Source organism: Cupressus sempervirens, chromosome 9, assembly GCF_028749045.1.
Source record: "Cupressus sempervirens isolate cs-2001-9-10 chromosome 9, ASM2874904v1, whole genome shotgun sequence".
Taxonomy (NCBI): domain Eukaryota; kingdom Viridiplantae; phylum Streptophyta; class Pinopsida; order Cupressales; family Cupressaceae; genus Cupressus; species Cupressus sempervirens.
The window spans coordinates 498,641,314-498,661,516 of NC_143126.1; the positions used below are offsets into that span (position 1 = coordinate 498,641,314).

Here is a 20,203-nt window from a genome sequence, read left to right on the forward strand (position 1 = left end):
GAGCTTCTTTCTCCTTCATTTAGGGCATACAATCATCATGTAAGTGGACATTTTCCTTTTTGTTAATTAATTCATACTTATCTTGCTGATTTTACACATGTTTTGGCTTGATGCTTCACGTTTGTTGATTTAGATGCCATGAAAAGTGCATTTTTCCTTTAAAATGATGAAATGGCTCATTTTCATGTTTTTGGTTTTTTCCCAAACTCCAAATTCAAATTTGCATTTTGAAGTAGTTTGCTTGTTGACATGTTTGAGTCTTATACCAAAGGTACTTTTTTCATTTCGAGTTTGTCTTTGTGTTTTGCATGTTTGCATTTCAATTGTTCATATTTGTGAAGAACTTGCAAGTTCTTTCCCAAGAGCTTGGACATTTCTCATTTCACTTCATGCTTCATCCCATTCCATGCAATCGCATCATTTCAATCCATCTCCATTCTGTTCCATGTCATAAAATTTTGCATCTCACTTTTCACATATGATTACATGTATTTCCATCCATCATACGCACGCACATGTAATCTCATTTTCCAGTTCCATTCTCACTCATCTCACTTTCCGTACTCAATTGCATGACATGATTACATGGAAATTCATTTACATGTAATCACGTCTCTAAAACCTGTTCTTTATTGAAAAGTACCTTTCTATCATGTGCATGCATTCTCATGCACTTGGACTTTTCTTTTCCACAAAGACATTTATAAAAGCTCACTTCGCTTCATTTTCTCAATGCACATTGCATTCATTCCTTCCATATGCATTCACGCTTCATGAGCAAAAATACATATAATTCTGCTTCCCATGTCATAACGCATTTCATCTTATCCTTCACACACACTTACATGTAAGCTCATCCTCCATCCGCATTTGCATGTCATCTCACTTTTTGTTTCTCATTACATGTTGCATAGGCATGTAATCCACTTTCCGTGCAATGACATCTTGAAAGCCCAAGTCACTTTTTAAAAGTCCAGAGTTTTCATTGACACGCATTCCCATGCATTTCACGTTCATGTCCCAAAGCATATTCATCACCCACTTCATGTTTTCTCTCTCTCCACCTACCATTTTCCATCCTCTACATATGCTTTCCGGTTCATTTACAATCATCACATATGCTTTCCGGTTCATTTACAATCATCTATATTTTGAAGACCCACTCCTCATGGATTCGTCATTGTAACTCAAATCTCAAAGCTTTCATGGAATCAATCCCATTGAAACTTTCATGTTGCAACAAGTCAAGATATCCCAGAATTTCTATAAAGATTGAATACATCCACTAAAGAATGTGTGCTTCAAAAAAGCGGTAATTCATTTGGTCTCCATTTTCCCCATGGTTGTCTAAGAACTTGAGTTCGTGTGGGAATGCACTAAGAACTTTGCTTCAAAAAAAAAAATTAAAGGTGTTGACGGAAAGTTATTCTGAGTTTACATCCGGACACTATCAAGAAGGTTTTCAAAGTGTCAATGACTCTAGAATGTGTCAATCTACAAAGGAGAATTCAAGATAACTTGAGTGAGAAAAAACTTGATCACATCAAGATTTCAAATGACAACAGACAATTCATCAAAGAGAATCGGAGGTTATCAAAAGACGTAGCACCGTGATTATCAAGGTGAATGTAGTGGCATGAAATACAGGAACTCCCGATCCTATTATCATCCGAGATTGCATCACCAAGTACAAGGTCCTTCAAAACAATCCCTAGGATTGTTTCAATTCTCTTCTGTCTTTTTTCTTCTTCTTTCATGTTTGTAATTCAAGAGGATGTATTACATGAAAATGTATAATTACATGTAATGCAAGTTGTATGTGCAGTTGTATGTGCAGTTGCATGTAACCAAATAATTACTCTTTTAGTTAGACTAGGTCAAAGTTGGTTGAGTTGCTCCCACTTTTTCCGCCATCTTTTTCTCAACTCCTTTGCCTATATAAAGGAGTGCCCTCTTATTGTAAAACCATCTTTTGTTGTATGCAAGAAAGCTCTATCACATTTGTGCACGCATAACTTTGATTGTGTAGTATGAATTTAGGAGAAAAGCAAATAAAAGAAGCAATTGGATTCGAAGCTTTGACTAGAAGCAATTGTGATAAAGCAAATTAAAAGCTTTGACTGTAATTTGTGCCTATTGTCTTTGATTCATGTTATTATAGTGTTCAATAATAAGAGCGTAGTGAGTTAAGAAGCAATCGTAGCCAGAGCTTTGACTGGGAGTGATTGTGGTGATACATAGACTAGAAGCTTTGACATAGCTTGTATCACCATCTCAAATTCATGAAAAATAGTTAGAATTCCCCTACTTTTGGAAGTCTTTGCACCCTAATGGTAGAGACTTTTCTTATAGAATAGTTTAAAATAGGACCTAGACCCAAACTAGTACGCTTTCAGCAAACCTTTGAGTTAGTGTTAGTTTATCGGTATCACCGTTTACAACTTTAGATAGAAGTGTAGTTTGAGGTTTCATCTTGCCCATTACTCGCTCTGCAAGTAAATGGATTCTTTTCTTGATAGCTAAGAGGAAAGAATATTGGTAACACCCCTTACAAAATCTCTCAACTTCTTGCTTATCTTGAGTTGGTCCAAGGAACGGTGAGAAGGGGGAGCCTTCACTTTAAGGTAGGAGAGACTTTGTCTCACAAGCTGTGTCTAGTCATTCTATTTCGCAACTGGATTTTACCCAAAACTATCGGTTGCAAAATATCCACTAAACATATTTAAACTTGGAAAGGATAAAGCCCTATGGTCAGATGGTTTCCCTGCAAGCTATTACCAAACATTTTGGGACATTGTGAGTGAGAATCTTATCAAGGTAATGCAGGAATCAAGAAATAAATAAGTGATGCTCAGACAACTCAATAACATATTCCTTACCTTAATCCTCCAAGAAGATGAAATCTAACACTATGAACAAGTTCACACTAAGCTTGTTGTGTAATATAGCATATAAAGTGATCTCCAAAGTATTCACTAATAGACTAAAATTGGTTATTAGTGACATCATTTATGAAGAGTAGAGTGGTTTGCACAAGGCCATATGATGTTTTTAAGGAGAAATAATTGGCCACAAAGCCATGTATACAGTGCAATGAGCTGAAGTTGAGCCCATGATCATTAAATTGGATATTGATACAACCTATGACCAACTGAATAGAGATCTAGTACTCTTAGTTCCAGAAAGATTTGGCTTTTGCAAGAAGCAAAATCAATGGATGAAATGTTGTGTTCTAACCACGCACTTTTTAGTTCTCATCAATATAGCCTCATATGCATTCTCCCCCTCAGCCCTTTCTTTTCCTTCTCAAGGGCAGAAGTTCTAGGCAGGAGCATTAATCAAGCAAATATAGTGGGCAAGTGGCAAGGAATTAAGATCTCTCTTGGCATTGATCCAATTACACAAACAATTTGCAGATGGCATCATGCTTTTGGGGATTGCTAGCAACAGGGAAGCCAAGGAAATGAAAAGGATCTTGGATTGTTATTTCCTAGCCTTGGGCCAGAAAGTGAATAGGAACAAGTGAGATTTCTTATTCTTAAATACCTCATTAAAAAGCAAAGCGAAATCACGAGAATCTTGAAGCTAAGAATTGCAAGGCCACTTGGCACGTTTCTTGATTTACCCCTATTTCACTAGCATCAATAGATGTAAGTTTTAGAATCAACTAACTAGCAAATGCCTAAACAAGATTGGGGATTGGAAAGGGAAAGGCTCACTATGGATAGCAAAATCATTATGTTATAGGCAGTGTTTGTTGTGTTACCAAACTATACTATGTCGTGTATGAGGATCCCAAAAAATGTCAACATCATCTTGAACCAAATAATGAGAAAAAAATTCTGGAATGTGAGTGAAGATCAAAAGAAGCTCCCTCCATTTGAATGCACGGGATAGCATATGTCAACCAAAGGCTGCAAGTGGAGTGGGGTTGAGAAACTTTTTGTGCATATATTTTGCTATAGGTTAAAGCTTGTCTAAAGCATGTATTATAACAATCAACAAAAGGGGGCCCAAAATCTTCAAAATAAACATTTGGATTTGGCTTGCCCCACAAGGACTCTTATGATTTGAAACCGCAATAGAGGATATTCAATTTGGAATTTCATCATGGCATGCCTAAGTATCATAGCCAATCATGTTTCTTAGAACATCAAAACAGTTTGAAGGCAATATTTTGGAAAAAATCGTGGAATGGGTAGGAAAGTCCAGACAACCTCCAAAATATGGATAATTTGAAACAAGTGCTAACTGAACTATTGGAACTAAGGTCTATGATAATGTCGAGCAGGTGATAGAGGAGGAAAAAGTTAAGTGGAGATGGAAATTGATGCAATTTGTTGATGTCCCATTGGGTCAAAAAGAAATTCTTGTGACTAATCCTAAGGGATAGAGCAATCTAGATATCAGAGGATGAGGTTGAAATTGTGTAGTGTGGGGACACATCGAGCTGTCATTTGGTTAAATAGGAATACAAAATTTAGGAGAATGCTATCCAAAGAGAGAGTTGGTCCATCCATTTATTTTGGAAAAATAACTTCCTGAAGTATCAATTTATGCCGGACTGGCTTTGCAAGATAGGATCCATATTGGGGATAGTCTTCAAAATATCAGCTTTGCAGGTTCAAAATGATGCAGTTTTTGCAATTCAAATGAAGAAACTGCTGACCATTATCTACTGATATGTGAGATGGTGGGATTTTGTTGACAAAACATTATGCACAAGCTAGTTTGGCAGAGTCCACTCTTAGTCAATCTAAGAACTATTTGTGTGGCCCACTCCTTTCAAAAGATTGGTGTTTAGTAGTGTTTGGATTTGAGCTCCATCTATCATCATTTGTGAAATTTGGAAAGAAAACAATAGGAGGCTATTCCAAGGAAAGGAAATTCCAAGAGGTCACACTTAGCCAACTTGAAGCCAGCATTAATGAAAAACTATTAATGCAGCAAATAATCAAAGCTTGAGAAAGAGCAAGTAAACACCCTGGGATAATACTAGCAAGAAAAGATGGGATGGCTTGAAAATTTCCGGAATTTATGGGGCCAAACAGGTTAATTTGTCCTTTTAGGTCAAGAAGGAAATTAAGTGGAAACCTGAAGATGAAGAGTGGATCAAACTTTGATGGGGCATCAAAGAGGAACCCAGGAAAGTCAGGTTTTAGATCTGTGAGTGGGATTCATAAAGGGAAAATTCTTAAGATGCCAACAAAAAGCCTTGGTCAAGCTACAAATAATGAGGTGGAGAATCAAGCGCCCTGCTAGGATTCAAATTTGGGTAGGAACTTGGGTTATCAGAGAATGCACCTCAAAGGTGATTCCCAGCTCGTTGTGAATGCAGTTTGATCAAGCCAAATTCAAAACCAGAAACTGGGAGGATGGTTATGTCAAATCAAGGAGGTGATGAGCTTGCTCACAAACTTTACGTTATGTCACATATACCATGAGGGAAATGATACTGTAGACGCTAATGTTTTCCTTTTCGCCAAAGGTATCCCTGCAACCCAACCCATTGTCCAGCCGGCCTTACCTTGGTCTTACTTGCTGCCAAGGTTTGAAGACACTATTGTTAATGGTGTGGTTGATTTGACGATGGAGAACGGGGAGGCAATATCGAAAGAATAGTGGCACACATTGTGCTTCCACATCGCAGTCCCCTCGCAAACTCCCATGCCCAGATTGGTTAGATGAGACAACAATGTTATGAAACAAACTGCTACATTTATGACAGCCACAATGGCTTGTGTTCCCATGATGACATTAAGGCTATTACTGGGCAAGAAGTTGACACCATTGTATAACTTCCAGTGGCCACGATGGATATTTCCATCTATTTGAATGTGCTGAAATGGCAAGTGGCTTTTTTATGGGGAAATGTTGGAAAATAGAATCATGAAAGTGTTACTATAAGAGCGGGGGTGGTGTCACATGCCTTAACGGTGGTGATGGAGGTTGATTACCTAAGAAGTAATGGAAAGTATTAATTGAATTTGGATATCACCTCCATGTTCCTCGCCATGCTACTTGATAGAGGGGAAGCTCTTGAGACTAGGCTTGCCTGGTCCTATCGGTGCAAAGGACTGAAGGGAATTTCGCTACCCCACAACAATATGAGGTCAAAGCTTGGAGAATAGTGAGATGACCCACTAAGGATTTTGTGGTGTTGGCAGAGGCATAATGGACCCTAGGCTCGAAGCACAGATAGGAATCAATTTCCTAAAGGAATGAATGGAAGATGTGGAGGCGAGTGATGGCAATTAGGCAAATACACAAAATCAAAAAGAGAGCAATGTTGCAAATGACAATGATGTTGGGTAAGACAAAAGCTGGAAATGCAATTTATGTAAAATTATACCGTGTGAATAGATAGTAGTTGGTAGTAGTCCATGTAGTATTCTAGGTTTGTAGGTGTTATCGAGCATTTTTCAGTGGAGTGGCTGAGATGGGAATGTCATTTTCCTTTTGTCAAGGCAATAGATGGATGTTAAGGTTGTAGGCAAAGATGGCAGTAAGGAAGAATAGTTGCTATATGTCATGTTTTATTTTTCTAGAGTCACTTTTAGTCATACACTCTGCCCATCCGGGGGCTGGTAATGTAATAACTTTTACATTTTAATATATATGGGTGTGGCTTTAGAACATCACACTTACCAAAAAAAAAAAAAAAGATTCTCTCCTTTGAAAGATAATAGCCAATTAATATTTTAATAGTTTTCAATTAAATCTAAGTATAAAAATTAAATAGAAATAGATGAGTTTTTTACTTTTTAACTTTAAAATGCAAATAAAAAGATACAAAAGAAATATTTTTATTTTTATACTTAAAATGCAAAATATAACCAAAACAAATCTGAATCTTATTTTTAAAATATAAAATATAAAATAGTTAGCTTTAATTTTAACAACATAAAATAAAAATATATTAATTTTTTATTTTTAACTCCAAAATGCAAAATATAAAATATAAAATTTTATTTAAAATATATTTTTTTTATAACTAACCTAAAAGTCAAAATCACAAAATATTTAGGTTTTATTTAAAACATATATTTCTTTTTCTTAAATAGAACTTAGTATTCTTCAACGTAGTTTTTCAAAATTAAAAATTCAATAAGATTTCATTAATGTAAATACTTTTCCTTTGAGAAATGTAGGTTGTAATTTAATGGCTCCAAAAATATCTACTAAGGCATGGAAACATTTGACCCGCAGCCATGGTAAATATCTATTGTACCGGGGGTTGAAAATCTTTTACTAGAAGTTTAACAAGTGCAATGGAACTACTTACTTATTTGGTGTTGCAAGGGGTCCAAAGGGAGGTGTTACTGCATACTCAGGTGTGACTAGATATTGGAGCTGCTTTAGAAAAACAACAATCCTCTTTGATTGTAGGAAACATGTAAAGAAAAACAAATAATTGAAGTGAAGGTGGCTACATTCACATCTACTGCGTATTATCATCCAATATACCCAAAGCCATACGTGCATCTAAAAATAGATGAAAATTGAAAAACATTTTGAAACCAATAGAAAAGCAAGAAGTAGATGATGCATTAGCTGGTTTATTTTATTCAAGTGCCATTCCATTCAATGCAACTAGGAATCCCAATTGCCAACATGCAATTCAGAAAATTGCAGTGTTTGGCAAAGGACACACCTCCATCTTGAAAGGCATTAAGAACACTTTTGGAAAGTTCAAAATATAGAATGACCGAGAAATTAGCTGAGATCAAAGCCTCTTTCTTAGTGTAGCCCTGCCAAAAACGGTTACCAGATCGCAGCTCAAATGAAGTTATTTAAATGGTAATGACAAGAAAACACAGTCAATATTAAGTCATGGTCGTGGCCCTTAAAGCATAACGTAGGCCAATTAAAATGGGATACTAGTGCTCCATAGAAGAAACGAATCAAACCAATAAGAATTCATTACAGGATAGAGTTTTGATTAAAGTGAAACTATTATTTCTCTCAGTGCAGTGATGAAGGCTGCATCCCCTGCAAGAGCAGCAGATATGAAAGAAGGGTGTGACTCCTCCTCTCTTGAAGATATTAGAGGGAGGAAAAGTCAATTAGATAGGCATCCAAGAAGGGAATATCACAAGCATTAAGACAGTAATTTCATTTATGAAGTGACAGCAATTAATTTAGAAGAGACACATCTTCACAAAAGGTGAAATTCTTAATTAAGGTTGTGACCTAACAACTCCTCTTGAGGGCTATATCAGGCAGATCCCTCACTTGGAGAAAGGCATCCAAAAATAGATCAGCTCACAGAGTTTTAGATATAAGTTGCATTCGGAAATAAAGTGACCATTTAAATTTAGCTTAATAATTGGTATGCAATATAATTAAGTCCATTATTTAATCTCTTATACGAATCATTGATTTATCTATCTGATTAACTTGAATATCCACTGGGAGTTAAATTTAATAATCATTTGTCACTTTTAAATTTTTAGTAGAGCAATCTTATTACAAACGGGGAAGGAAACACAACAGGGAGATGCAGAAGTACAGGTCCTATCAATTCCATTGAGCTGGTTACTTGTGAGCTCTTATGGAGTTGGTTACTTGAGGACCCCCAATGAGTTAGTTGCTTGTGGCCCAAGGGGTCAAATTGAGTTGATTGCTTGTTCAATTCTCTTGAGCTTAACTATGGAGGATATCTCTTGGCACCCTATGGCATTTTCCCTCAAGTTTCTAATATAATTATAGCTATTGTGTGCATTTTTACAACTAGGAATCTTTATTGTCATTTTGTTTAAAGATTTATTAATTATTTTCCTAAATTCAATTTCAATCATGTAATTTAGTGAAAGAATACTCTTGTAAGTAAGTTGTATTTTTGGATTTGTTATTCTTTAGGGAAAAATTAGGTATATCCCAAAAAGGGGACATCATGAGTAACCGGGAAAGTGGAGGAAAGGTTTTATATGTATGTGGACCAATTGTTAAAACACTTTACATGGTTGATGGTAACACTCCTTGACTTGACATGCTTTATGAAAACATTGACCTTTGTAAGGAAGCTATCGAAAAAGGTAAGGAAGCTATCAAAAAAGCACTAACTAATGTAGAAGCGGAGTACATGAGGATATAACAGACAATTTGTTGCAGATAGAAAATGATGCATGCACCGTTACATGCAATAGTTTTCTATATGGAGTAAGTTATTGCATATTGATAGAGAAGGTGGTTGTAAAATTATGGTAGGGCTGACAAGTTCGACCAAACCTAGAAATTGTAGCGCTAATCAAAGATCAATGTTGGAAATACGAGAGTAGAAGAGATGTTTGGAATTTCAACAGCCAAATATGACAGGACAAAAATTGATGTACCTAAGTACAGATGATGGATGACCTATGAAGCACAAAATCCTTAGCTACAAGACTTTCCTATTTGAACATTGTGTCAGCAAGTTCCTCTACTTGTGAGTTTGACCACACCTATTCTAAAAAAAGGAATAATTACTATCCTCAAAGTTGGGAGATCTTGTCTACGTTGGTAGCAATTTGAAATTTTTCATGAACAAATCAACAAATGACTCTTCTTCACAACAACACAATCCTAAACACATGGCAATGCCAATTGCATGTGAGCCCTATTAGAATATTATAATGTTTCTTTAATGGCCATCTTAGTTAGTCTTTAATTTTAGGTAGTTTCTATTTCTGTCTTTAGTTCACGATTGTTTATTTTAGAAACATCGTTTTTTGTAAATCTATATAAGGTGCTTTCACCTCATTTGTTTGATACAACTACAACAACATTGATTTTACCATGACATGGTATCAGAGCAGGTTGCTGGGATTTTATAAATTTTGGCGGATTTTTAAGGAAATTTCAAGCCTCTTCTAATTTGGAATTTTTTCCAAAAATTTGTTTTCGATTTGTAGAAATAAAAATCGTGAAAGGTATTTTATGGAACTTTTGTGGTTAGTCTTTGAGGATTTTTCCTGGAAATCACAAGCATGGTTAAGGGTTTTGATCTCATGATTTCTTGGTTACAACACAAGTCTCTAATTTTTTAGAGTTGCATGTACTTTCAAATTTATCGCATGTACTTGCATGTTGCTTGCATGTGTTGGTTTACCATGCGAAGTCTCATGTTTTGCCTACTTTAAAAATTCTAGTGGGTTTTCATAATTTTTTCCCTTTAAAAAATTATGATGGGTTTTCATAATTTTTTCCCTTGAAAATTTTCTGATTCTGCAATTTGCAAAGTTGTGTTGGATTCCTTGGTGGGTTTATGATTTTTTCCTAAAGAATTATCCAGTGGGTTTTACTGTTTTTCCTAAAAAAATGAAGCTTTGTATTGTCTAGTTTTGATTGATTTTTCACCTCTAAAATCATGTTAGGTTTTTTCGATTGTTCACCTCAAAAATCATGTTCGGTTGCTTTGATTTTTCTCCTAAAATTTTGTGCCTTTTTACAGTCGGTTTTGGGGCATCGTGCTTATCTACAAAGTTTGAAGGGTTTGTCGATTTTTTGTTAAAATCATGCTAGTTGTTCTTAGTGTTCAACTCTGTCTCCAGGGAAGAGCAACTCCATTATCCAACATCAGGTTGGATATTTTATGATGATTTCTAGTCAGATGTTTTGCTTATTTTAGGAGGGTTAATAGCAGACTCATCTCAGTGGCAGAGTCAGTGACGGGCTCTCATCTCTTGTTGCAAAGCATACTGAAGAAGGGGGCACCCTTCTCTGTTCTTTTATGGGCAAATTTTGCCATCTTGGTCATTAACATTTTGCAGATCCAGGGAGGGTCTCAGCAGCAGCAAAATGTTTTGTAGAATTTATGACCAAAAGACAGCAGTTAAAAAATGACCATTAAGGGAGAGTATTAGAATCTTATACTGTTTCTTTAATGGTCATCTTAATTAGTCTTTAATTTATTAGGTAGTTTCTATTTTTGTCTTTAGTTCACAATTGTTTCTTTTATAAAATTTGTCTTTGTAAATCTATATAAGGAGCTTCCATCTCCTTTGTTTAATACAACTACAACAACATTGATTTACCATAACAAGCCTGACTTTTTAGAAGAAGATTGAGAACTAATACCACCGATGATGCTACAACATCTCAATCAAGTCTTTTTGGTGACTTCGACCTTCTTTTCAGTTCTAAGAATTGACTCGTGTTGTACCCTTTTGGAAAAAAAAACATCTTTCCAATTGTGACTTCACATGTTCCATACAGTTTACATTTATAAATGTCATCTTTTTATAGTGATTTTAAATCTAGTTACCAATGTTAATAAACTATTTTGACAAATTTTGTAGGTATATTAGTTATATATCTTATTTTTATTATATAAGGCTAACCAAATGCCAAAATTTTATCATTGTGGAACTTCATCTGAATTTTATTGCTGCCAAACTAAAACACAAATTTGAACCTGGTGACTTAGCTTTCCTTTTTATTTCAAGTAATGATTATACATTGTAATTATAAACATATGATTTCCTAGGATAAATCACCGCTATTAGAATTTGTGTAGAAGATCCTTACATAATCACACATCCTAATTCTGCATTTATGTGTGGAGTAGCTGATTGTCATATCTCACTTATAAAAGTCAGCCTTGTAGGTTAAGCTTCAATAGCAATCCATTGAATCAACAACACATGGATTAACTCATAATTTTGTAAAAGCAAAGACTTCACAAACCACGATTTAATTTTAAAAAAATTGGTAGAAGCTTATTGCACCCCAAAGAATAACATTGAGTAAGATTAAAGACAAAAGAAAAAAGTGCCTGTTCACCTAGAAACTCAGAAATTGCTATAGCTAGGAAATTCCCACCTGGCCAGGGGATAGTCCAGCTCGGTATACAAGTCCAACATGTGAAGTACCAAATGCTATTGGAAGGCCACCAGCAGCAATCAAATCACAACCTGGGGGGACTATAAATCTGCACATCCACAAACCAATATTCAAAATCTCTCTTAAGTTCTTAACAAAATCAATTTTCATTATTGCACAATCTGCACCCAAAACATACATCACAATCTTTTGAGGAGTTTATTTACACTGCAATTACTTAATACTTATTTCTAAGGATGGTAATTTTTGTATTACTCATCAACTAAATTTTCAAAATTATAAAAGAGAATTCCAGATTCAATACCCTTTTTCCTATAACAAGAATCACGCCATCCAAATTATATACCAAAAGCTTTTCTATTACCATATCCCAATATCCTTCTCTACACATTCTGTGCCCCAAATATATAGAGTCTGTACAATGCTTGTCAGGTGCCAACTTACTTCTCCAGTAGTATGTGTGTGTGTGTGTGTGTGTGTGTGTGTGTATAAATAAAGCTTAACTTTTGCCAAGCAGCAAAATTCTCAAAACAAAGAAAGACCTCCCCATCGTTTTTATTTTCAAACCATGGTCAGCAAATTCTGCACTCAGAAAAACAATCCTAGCTACATACTAAAACTCAATCTGAATGAACCCAAGTACAAACTAAAAACAAACAAACACTTTAAAAACTGTCATTTAGTAAACAGAACCTTAATTAAAGTTGAAACATATCTTTAAGACTTTATGTATCCTATATTTTTTCAGCTGCCAAGTTATGCACTCAATATCTTTTTAGACACAAAGGCGGTCTTTCGGGCTTTACACACAAAGTTATGCAGTCAATATCTTTTAAGAGACAAAAGCAGTCTTTCAGACTTTACACACATCCAACTCAATTTGAGCACGAACCTTAGTAAAATAAGATTTTCCGAAAAAAAAAAATAGAATACGAAGAACTTTTTATTGTAAAAACAAAAACAACTTATCTTCATGATTTTAGATGCCCTTGAACTTTAAGAATACCTATAAAAGTTAGACGAATCCAACACTTAGCTAACAAATGAGAACAATAAACAAAACAAAAAGCTGCTTTCAGTGCCCAGCTAAAGGACAAAAACACTAAAAATCTGAGATATCTAAAAATCTGAGATATCGGATTCACACCCTAGACCCTCGAAACAGGTCCGGGCTCATGCAGGAATCTGGGCTGGATGTGCATAGGGCCCATGCCCAAACCTATGGGTCTGCCCGAGTCCACACACTCACGGACCCATCTAGACCCACAGGTTCAGACATGAACCCTGCACTGATCCAGCCTGGACTCGGGAGGATCTCGCGTGGACCCATGCAGACCCGCATGAATCAATGACATAATGGGCCCAAAAAAGTTTTAAAACACTTTTTTTTTACTATTATTTTGTCTTTGTAACCCTAGAATGGCCCCATATAAAGCCTCCAAACACATTCATTTCACATTACTCTCACATTTTTCTCTCTCTATCTTGCCAGCTTGAGCTAAGGTGATTATATTCAAAGGAGATCAATTGCCAAGTGCCAAATACCATTCACAAAGTAGATTTGAGGGTGCAAGGAATGAATTTCAACCATATTCTTTAGTTTTTGATAGATTGTTTCAAATTTTTGATGAGTTTTAGATTTTTCTCAAGTTTGTGAAGAAGTTTTGAAGTATGTTTTTTTTTTCATTTTTTTAATAGATTACAACAATGAGTAGTCAAAGCTCGGTACACAGGAAGGCATCTCAAAAAAATTTAATTGATAAAGGATCTTCTTTATGAGGAAACATTGAAAGAATTTTCCAACATCTTGGAGGTAGGGGTTTTTTTTGGAAATGTAATTTTTGCAACACACAATATAGAAGCTCCTATTCCCGAGTCAACTTCATGTTTTCAGACCTGGGGCTAAAGGTATTATGTGTGAGGGCCCAGGGCCAGATAAAAAGGGGTTCTCAACTAGCCAAATCGCAGTATCATAAAAGAACAAGAAGACGCTAACAAATTGGTTGCAAAAGGAAATCAAGGTGGTTATAGTTCTATAACACAAACCTCTAGACATCCCATCTTGCCTATGCTTTCTAGGCAGGATGAAGATGTAGACGAACCACAAACCACCACCTACAAGAGAGGATAAGGCATTTCAAAATGAGGCAAGAGATATTACTAATGAAAAAATTGCATGTTGCCTCTATGCGAATAGTCTTCCTTTCAACTTAGTGAGACCACCTTATTGGAGGGAGATGGTGACAGCAATAAATAATGCACCTTCTAGTTACACAAGTCCTAAATTTGATAAGGTGTGCACCGCCTTATTGCATAGAGAGACAAAAAATGTAGAAGCCCAACTAAAACCAATTAGAGATTCTTAGGTCAAACGGGTGTCTATTGTTTCTAATGGATTGAAAGATTGTGAAAATCATCCATTAATCAATGTAACTGTTGTGTCCCCCAAGGAATCAATATTTTTTAGGGTGGTTAACTGTGAAGGGGAAGTAAAAGATGCAGAGTTTATTGCCAAGATTCTCACTAATTCCATAGAGTCGGTGGGTCATGATAATGTTGTCTAAGTAATTGCAAACAATGCCAAAGTTTGCAAGGCTGCAAATGCTTTGGTAGATGCTAGACATGACCACATCTTTTTAACACCTGCACTGTCCACTCAATCCCATCTTTTGGACATCGTGCACCATCCACTCACTCATTTTGGTGATGCAAGCAATTGGCACCCAAATCGAATGGGTGGAAAAAATATATGAGGAGGTGACAAACCACCATATGTCACAAGCAATCTTCAGAACTTTCTCAAGATTGGAATTATTGAAGGTAAATTTTAAAATTTAATTTCAGAATAATAGAATAATAGGGTCATCATTATCACCCCATATATTTTAGTTTGGCCCAGTTAACCATTATAAATTCTTTATGTCCGGTAGGGGCTAGCCCCTAAAATAGATTCTTCTGACTCATTCCATTTCAAACCATCAACTGGAAACTAAGATAGAGAGGGCCAAACCATCCAGTCGGGAGGGCTATAGAACTTTTGTCTCCATTTTTTGTAGGGGTAGGGGATTCTGTACCTAACATGCTAAGAGTTCTAGCTCAACTAACCAAGGGGCATGTTTGCATCATAACTACTGCACTTAATTTCATTTATCATTTTATATCATGTTTTACATGATTGAATGAAATATTTTTCGTGTTGTATACATATGTTAAATGTTTTATTAACTTACAATTAACATGCTCTTTGGTCGTTGAAACCCAATTTGCTTCTCATACAATCAGTGTTAGACGAGTTGTGAGGGTCAAAGGGGCATTGTCACATATGGTTATTAGCAACCAACGAGGAATTTGGAAGCAATCCAATACAGCAAGGACCCAAAAGGTGAAGACAATGATATTACATGATGATTGGTGAGCTCGTATAGATTATGTATTGGAATTCACCAAACATGTCATGTCTATGCTTCGGTTTCCCGTCATCAATGAACCATGCCTAGGGGATGTCTATAATAGCAAGGACACAATGTTACAGGAAATCAAATTGGTAATTTACACTTATAATACATTCCACTATCCTTGTTTATTGAGAGAAATCTAAATTGACATAACTTCCATCAAGATAGCTTACATGAATATCATTTGATATCTAAGGTCATACAAAGAGGAGAGAATGATCCTAAGGACATCTTATCCAAAAAGGTAGAAGTAATTGTTCTTCATCGTTGGAACAATATGACCATACCTTTGCACCTACTAGCATATGCTCTATCTCCCAAGTACTATAGTGCAAAAGTACTTAACATTCTAGGTAGAGTGCCACCATATAGAGATGCTAAGGTAGGAGAGAATTTGAATTGTTTATCTCAGGAAAAGATGTAGACCCTATTGCTATCACTGACCAAAGCAAAATGGATATTATTACATGGTGGTACCTTCATGGGCAAGATTTTACATTCCTCCAACCTCTTGCAATTAAGATCCTATCACAAGTAAGTCTTTAAGTTTTTTTTAGTTTTTTTTAGTTTTTTTTGGCCAATTGTGTTGTAGAATTTAAAACTTAACACTCTTGAATTCATCTTGTATTTTTTTTTGTTGATTCTCTCTAGGTTGCTAGCTCTTCTGCCGTTGAGCGGAATTGGACCACATAATCCTTTATCCACTTAGTGAAGCATAACCGGTTGGTTGCAAAAAAAGGTAGAAGACTTGGTGTTTGTTCACACTAGTTTGTGCCTCGTGGCATGTAAAGATCCAAAATACAAGAAGCGGGTAGAGAAGCTTTGGGATGTAGCATGTGAGTCTGCTGACTTGGATTTGACCATCCAAGATCTTGCTAGAGCCACTTTGCTTGATGTGGATGACAAAGAAAATAACAGAGTACCCTCTAGTGCTAGTAGAACCGGTTTGGGTTCTAATGATGATGTTGATCTACCACTTGCAGCTCATCAAGATCACATTGATGCTGACTTTTTTGAAAATGCATTTGATGATTGATGAACACTTTCATGATTGATGAAAATTTAATCATGTTTCAAACTTTAATGAACTATATTTTGAATTTTCATTTTGTAATTCAATTATTCAATGTGATGATTTTCTTTAAAATCATTAGCATAGCTAAATGATAAAGTATTTAAGTTTTTAATGTTTATCTTTGACATTTAGGATTGATCAACGATCAAGCATCATACTATTAAATGATTTAGTTTTACAATTCTGTATATTTCTCTTTTTTTTGTATATATAATGCATATATACACACACATATCGCATCCATATGTACCATAATGGGAAAAAATAATAATGCCAACATACTGGGTTGTTGTATCCAAATCCGTCCCCAAACCCGAACCGATAACTTAGCTAAAAATACAAAGCGATCTCTTGTGCCCAGCTGTACAAATACAACAGCCAAACAACACATTTGAAGATTTAACACTCCCTCTTTGCAAGGAAGGTGTTCTTCATTGAACCAAGTCTCTCTTTCAGTATTTCAAATCTCCCATTTGCTAAGGGCCTTTATCAAAATATCTGCGACAGTTTGTATACGTCGATTTCATTTGTAGGGATTTGCATAATCTGCTTCGTGATGGATATTTATTTCCAAGGGAAATTTTTTGCTCGAACATAAACTAAATTCTCTTGCCATGTTCTGACTTCTTTATCTACGCTACCCAAACATATCAAGTGAGAGTTGATATGCAGCAAGTTATAGTGGTCATGTTCGTAAAAAAGCAAAGAATGAAAGGTTAACCAAGCATGAATGCATTTGAACAAAAACAAATGTCATGCAAAATTATTGCTTGGCAAGGATTTTTTTTTTGTTTTAGGGAAATTGCGGGAGAGATTTTTTTAATTAGAACTTCTGCGGACAATTTTTACAAATTCCACATGAACGATAATTGTATGACAATGAAAACTTATAGATATTACATGAGCTAAAAGAATATTGAAAAAAAGACCAGAGAGTGAAAAGCTCGGTGAAAAGAGGCTAGAAGGTGAATTACTAAACATTGATCACTTCTACACTAATTTATTTAGAATTTTTGAAACGAAAAGAAGTTTATCAAAAGAACGCGAGGTCGTTATTTTCTTCACATTAAAGATTCCATCCTGCAATGCATCAAATAGAATTCAAAATTAAAAGAATGTACAGTTCTTCTCAAGTTGTTACGCAGAGCATGGAAAATTAACTTCGTCTAGAATATTTCGTTACAAACAAGATTCAATAGAAGAAACACAGTTCTACATTCACTTTAGAGCTTTGGCCCTGTAATGCATCAAATAGATAAATGACGAGGATAATCAAATGTGTTCGTGGAAATAGAATTCTACAGTACCGATCGGCTAAATTCTCAAAAAATTAAATGAAAGTTAGACCTCTATTATTCGTTAACAAAACAAAATTTTAGCAGCAGGGACTTAAATACTTACAGCTTCTTCTCATCCACTACAAATTTTTCGGCGTAAGTTCCCTCTTCCACACCGAATACCCGATCCCCAACTTTGACTCTTGTGACCGCCTTTCCTATTTCTTCCACAACTCCGGAGAAATCAGAACCCGGGACAAATGGAAGTGGAGGTTTCTCCTGGTATTTCCCCATACACTGCAAAACTGTGGCATAATTCACACTGGCAGCCTTGACTCTGATGAGAACGGATGTGGGTGAAATCAACTGAGGAACAGGGTAATCGGTTCTAATGTGGATTGGGGAGGTTTCTGAGATGGGTACAGTCGGATCACCTAGTTTTCTGCATAGCAAGGCCTGCATCTTGAAAGGCTTGGGAGAATTCAGTGAGTCCCGTCAGGTTCCAGAGCTGTGTTGGAATTGGTTATTATTCCATTTTTAAACGAAGCTCTATAAATAGGGAACAGTATGAAGCCGTACCTGCGGCAGATTACCTACTTGCCCATCGAACGAGGTAATTATAAGGGTGAAAACTGGCGTGGTCAGTGTGAACTCTCGTTTTTGTGAATTTGTAATAGTATATTAATTTATTAATAGAAAGAACTATTTATCAAAAAAATTAAAATTAAAATTTGTAACTAGTATATTAATTTATTAATAGAAATGACTATTCATCAAAAATATATATATAAGTATAAAATTTTAAAATTAAATTTAAATTGAATATTATTGATGAAGTTTATTGTATGGAGTTAGTGTCAAAGTAAATTTGGATGAAGGTGCATCATTCAAGGAGTGTAAGTTATGAAGGAAGATTTTCTTAGTGAATGAAATGAAATGAATGTTTTTAATGACTTCTATGAGACCAAAGCAATTTAAGGGACCGAAGAACGACCGCACTAGATAATTCTCAAATTCCTTTCTATTTCTAATCTTTTGATATGGATCTTAACCAAAAAATCAGCCATCTATTTTATCTTGTCCCCTTCAAATAAGCTAGGTATGTTGTCCGCCTTCAAGATGACAACATAGAGAGATCGGATGTTGTCGTATATTGCGCATTCTGAGAGAAATTGTCATTTTGTTTCAACCACTCCTGACCTACAAAATATGCAAGTTATCTCCTCCCAAGTCTCCTTGGGCCTCTTCCATCTTCTTGTCTCACACCTAAGGTGATGAGATATTGTCCTCAGTTGTGTCACTAATAACCTTGCCTTTCCTTTAATAGTAGTCTCAAGGTACATTTTTTTGTTAAAGTTCCCCAGTTGGATTGAATTCTTTAATAAAATGTATTTTTTCTACTCATATTATTGTTCCACATGGCATTGTGAAACTTCCCTTTGACAAACTTTCTAATGTCTGCATTTGTGTTCGAGCACTCTTGTAGCTTGATGTTCCATTTAGCCAACCATTTAATGTTTTGCTTCATCCATGTTTTCTTCCTTCGGTTAAGAGCCTCTCCTTTCATAGTTTTCCTCCAACAATGATCCTACATGTTTTCAATCTTATTTAGGTAATTAAGTAATCAAATTACACTATTGAAGCCTCTAACGGAAAAGTCCCAACCTCGGCTAGAAGAATTTCATAAGGTACAGAGCTCTTGACTTTGAGATCACTTGTGATTAGTTGTTTCTGAATTCTCTCTATTTGGCTGAACCTACATTTTGACACGTTGCCCCCCCCCACAAACACCTTGCAGCCATAAAAGAACCACCAAAGTGACCAACAAACCGAAGAAAGTCTTCTTGATTTTCTAGTCCAATAGTTTTGTTGTCCTACACTACAAGTCTTCCAAGCTTATAATGGAAGTCAATCCCAAGATACTTGTATTCTTTCACTATTTCCAGTGGGCTACCTTCAAACAGGAATGTGATATGCTTTTCTTTTCTCCTTAAAGAAAAAATTATGACTTTAGTTTTAGTAATATTCACCTGCATCTCAACTTTCTGACAAAATTGCTCTAAGGCCACTAAATGATCTCTTAGCCCTTGTGTCATTTTTTTATATCAAAATAAGACCAGCAGCACACAAAAGAAGCTTCACCATGTACCCTACCAGGTGAACGCCCTCCCCCTCTATTTTATCTAACCAAGCTTCTAGATTATTGATGTACAACCCAAACAAGGTAGGAGATAAAGGGCATTCTTTTTTAACACCAATGTCACTTTCAAAACATTCTGACATTTTGTTTTTGGCTCTAACTCTATCATATAATCTATGCACCGTTGCTCTATACTCATATAAAATTTCTAAATCTTTCATTATATTCCATAACTTGTCTCTAGGCACCATGTCAAAAGCTTTTTTGAAGTCTACAAAATAGTAGTAGGCTTCTTCTCCTTGTTTGTCCCACACTTTCTCTATTATGTGTCAAAGACTGATGCAATGATCAATTGTTGAGTGTTTGCATCTGAAACCTACTTGCCCTCTTACTCTCTTACCTTCATTTTCTATCCATTTGTTGATTCGACATT

The 20,203-nt window shown here is 35.6% G+C and overlaps 1 protein-coding gene across 1 annotated transcript in view; it reads right to left on the reverse strand.

The window, feature by feature from the left end:
- The window catches only part of LOC149539509 (uncharacterized), a 62,221-nt gene extending 44,064 nt beyond the window's left edge, over window positions 1–18,157 (reverse strand). The window contains exons 1-2 of the mRNA XM_089800739.1: window positions 17,755–18,157; window positions 11,803–11,911 (exon numbers count right to left, since the gene is read on the reverse strand). Of these exons, the coding sequence (XP_089656865.1) occupies window positions 11,803–11,911; window positions 17,755–18,092 (447 nt within the window). The 5' untranslated portion in view covers window positions 18,093–18,157. The remainder of the gene's footprint in view (window positions 1–11,802; window positions 11,912–17,754) is intronic.
- Window positions 18,158–20,203: the final 2,046 nt, after the last annotated feature.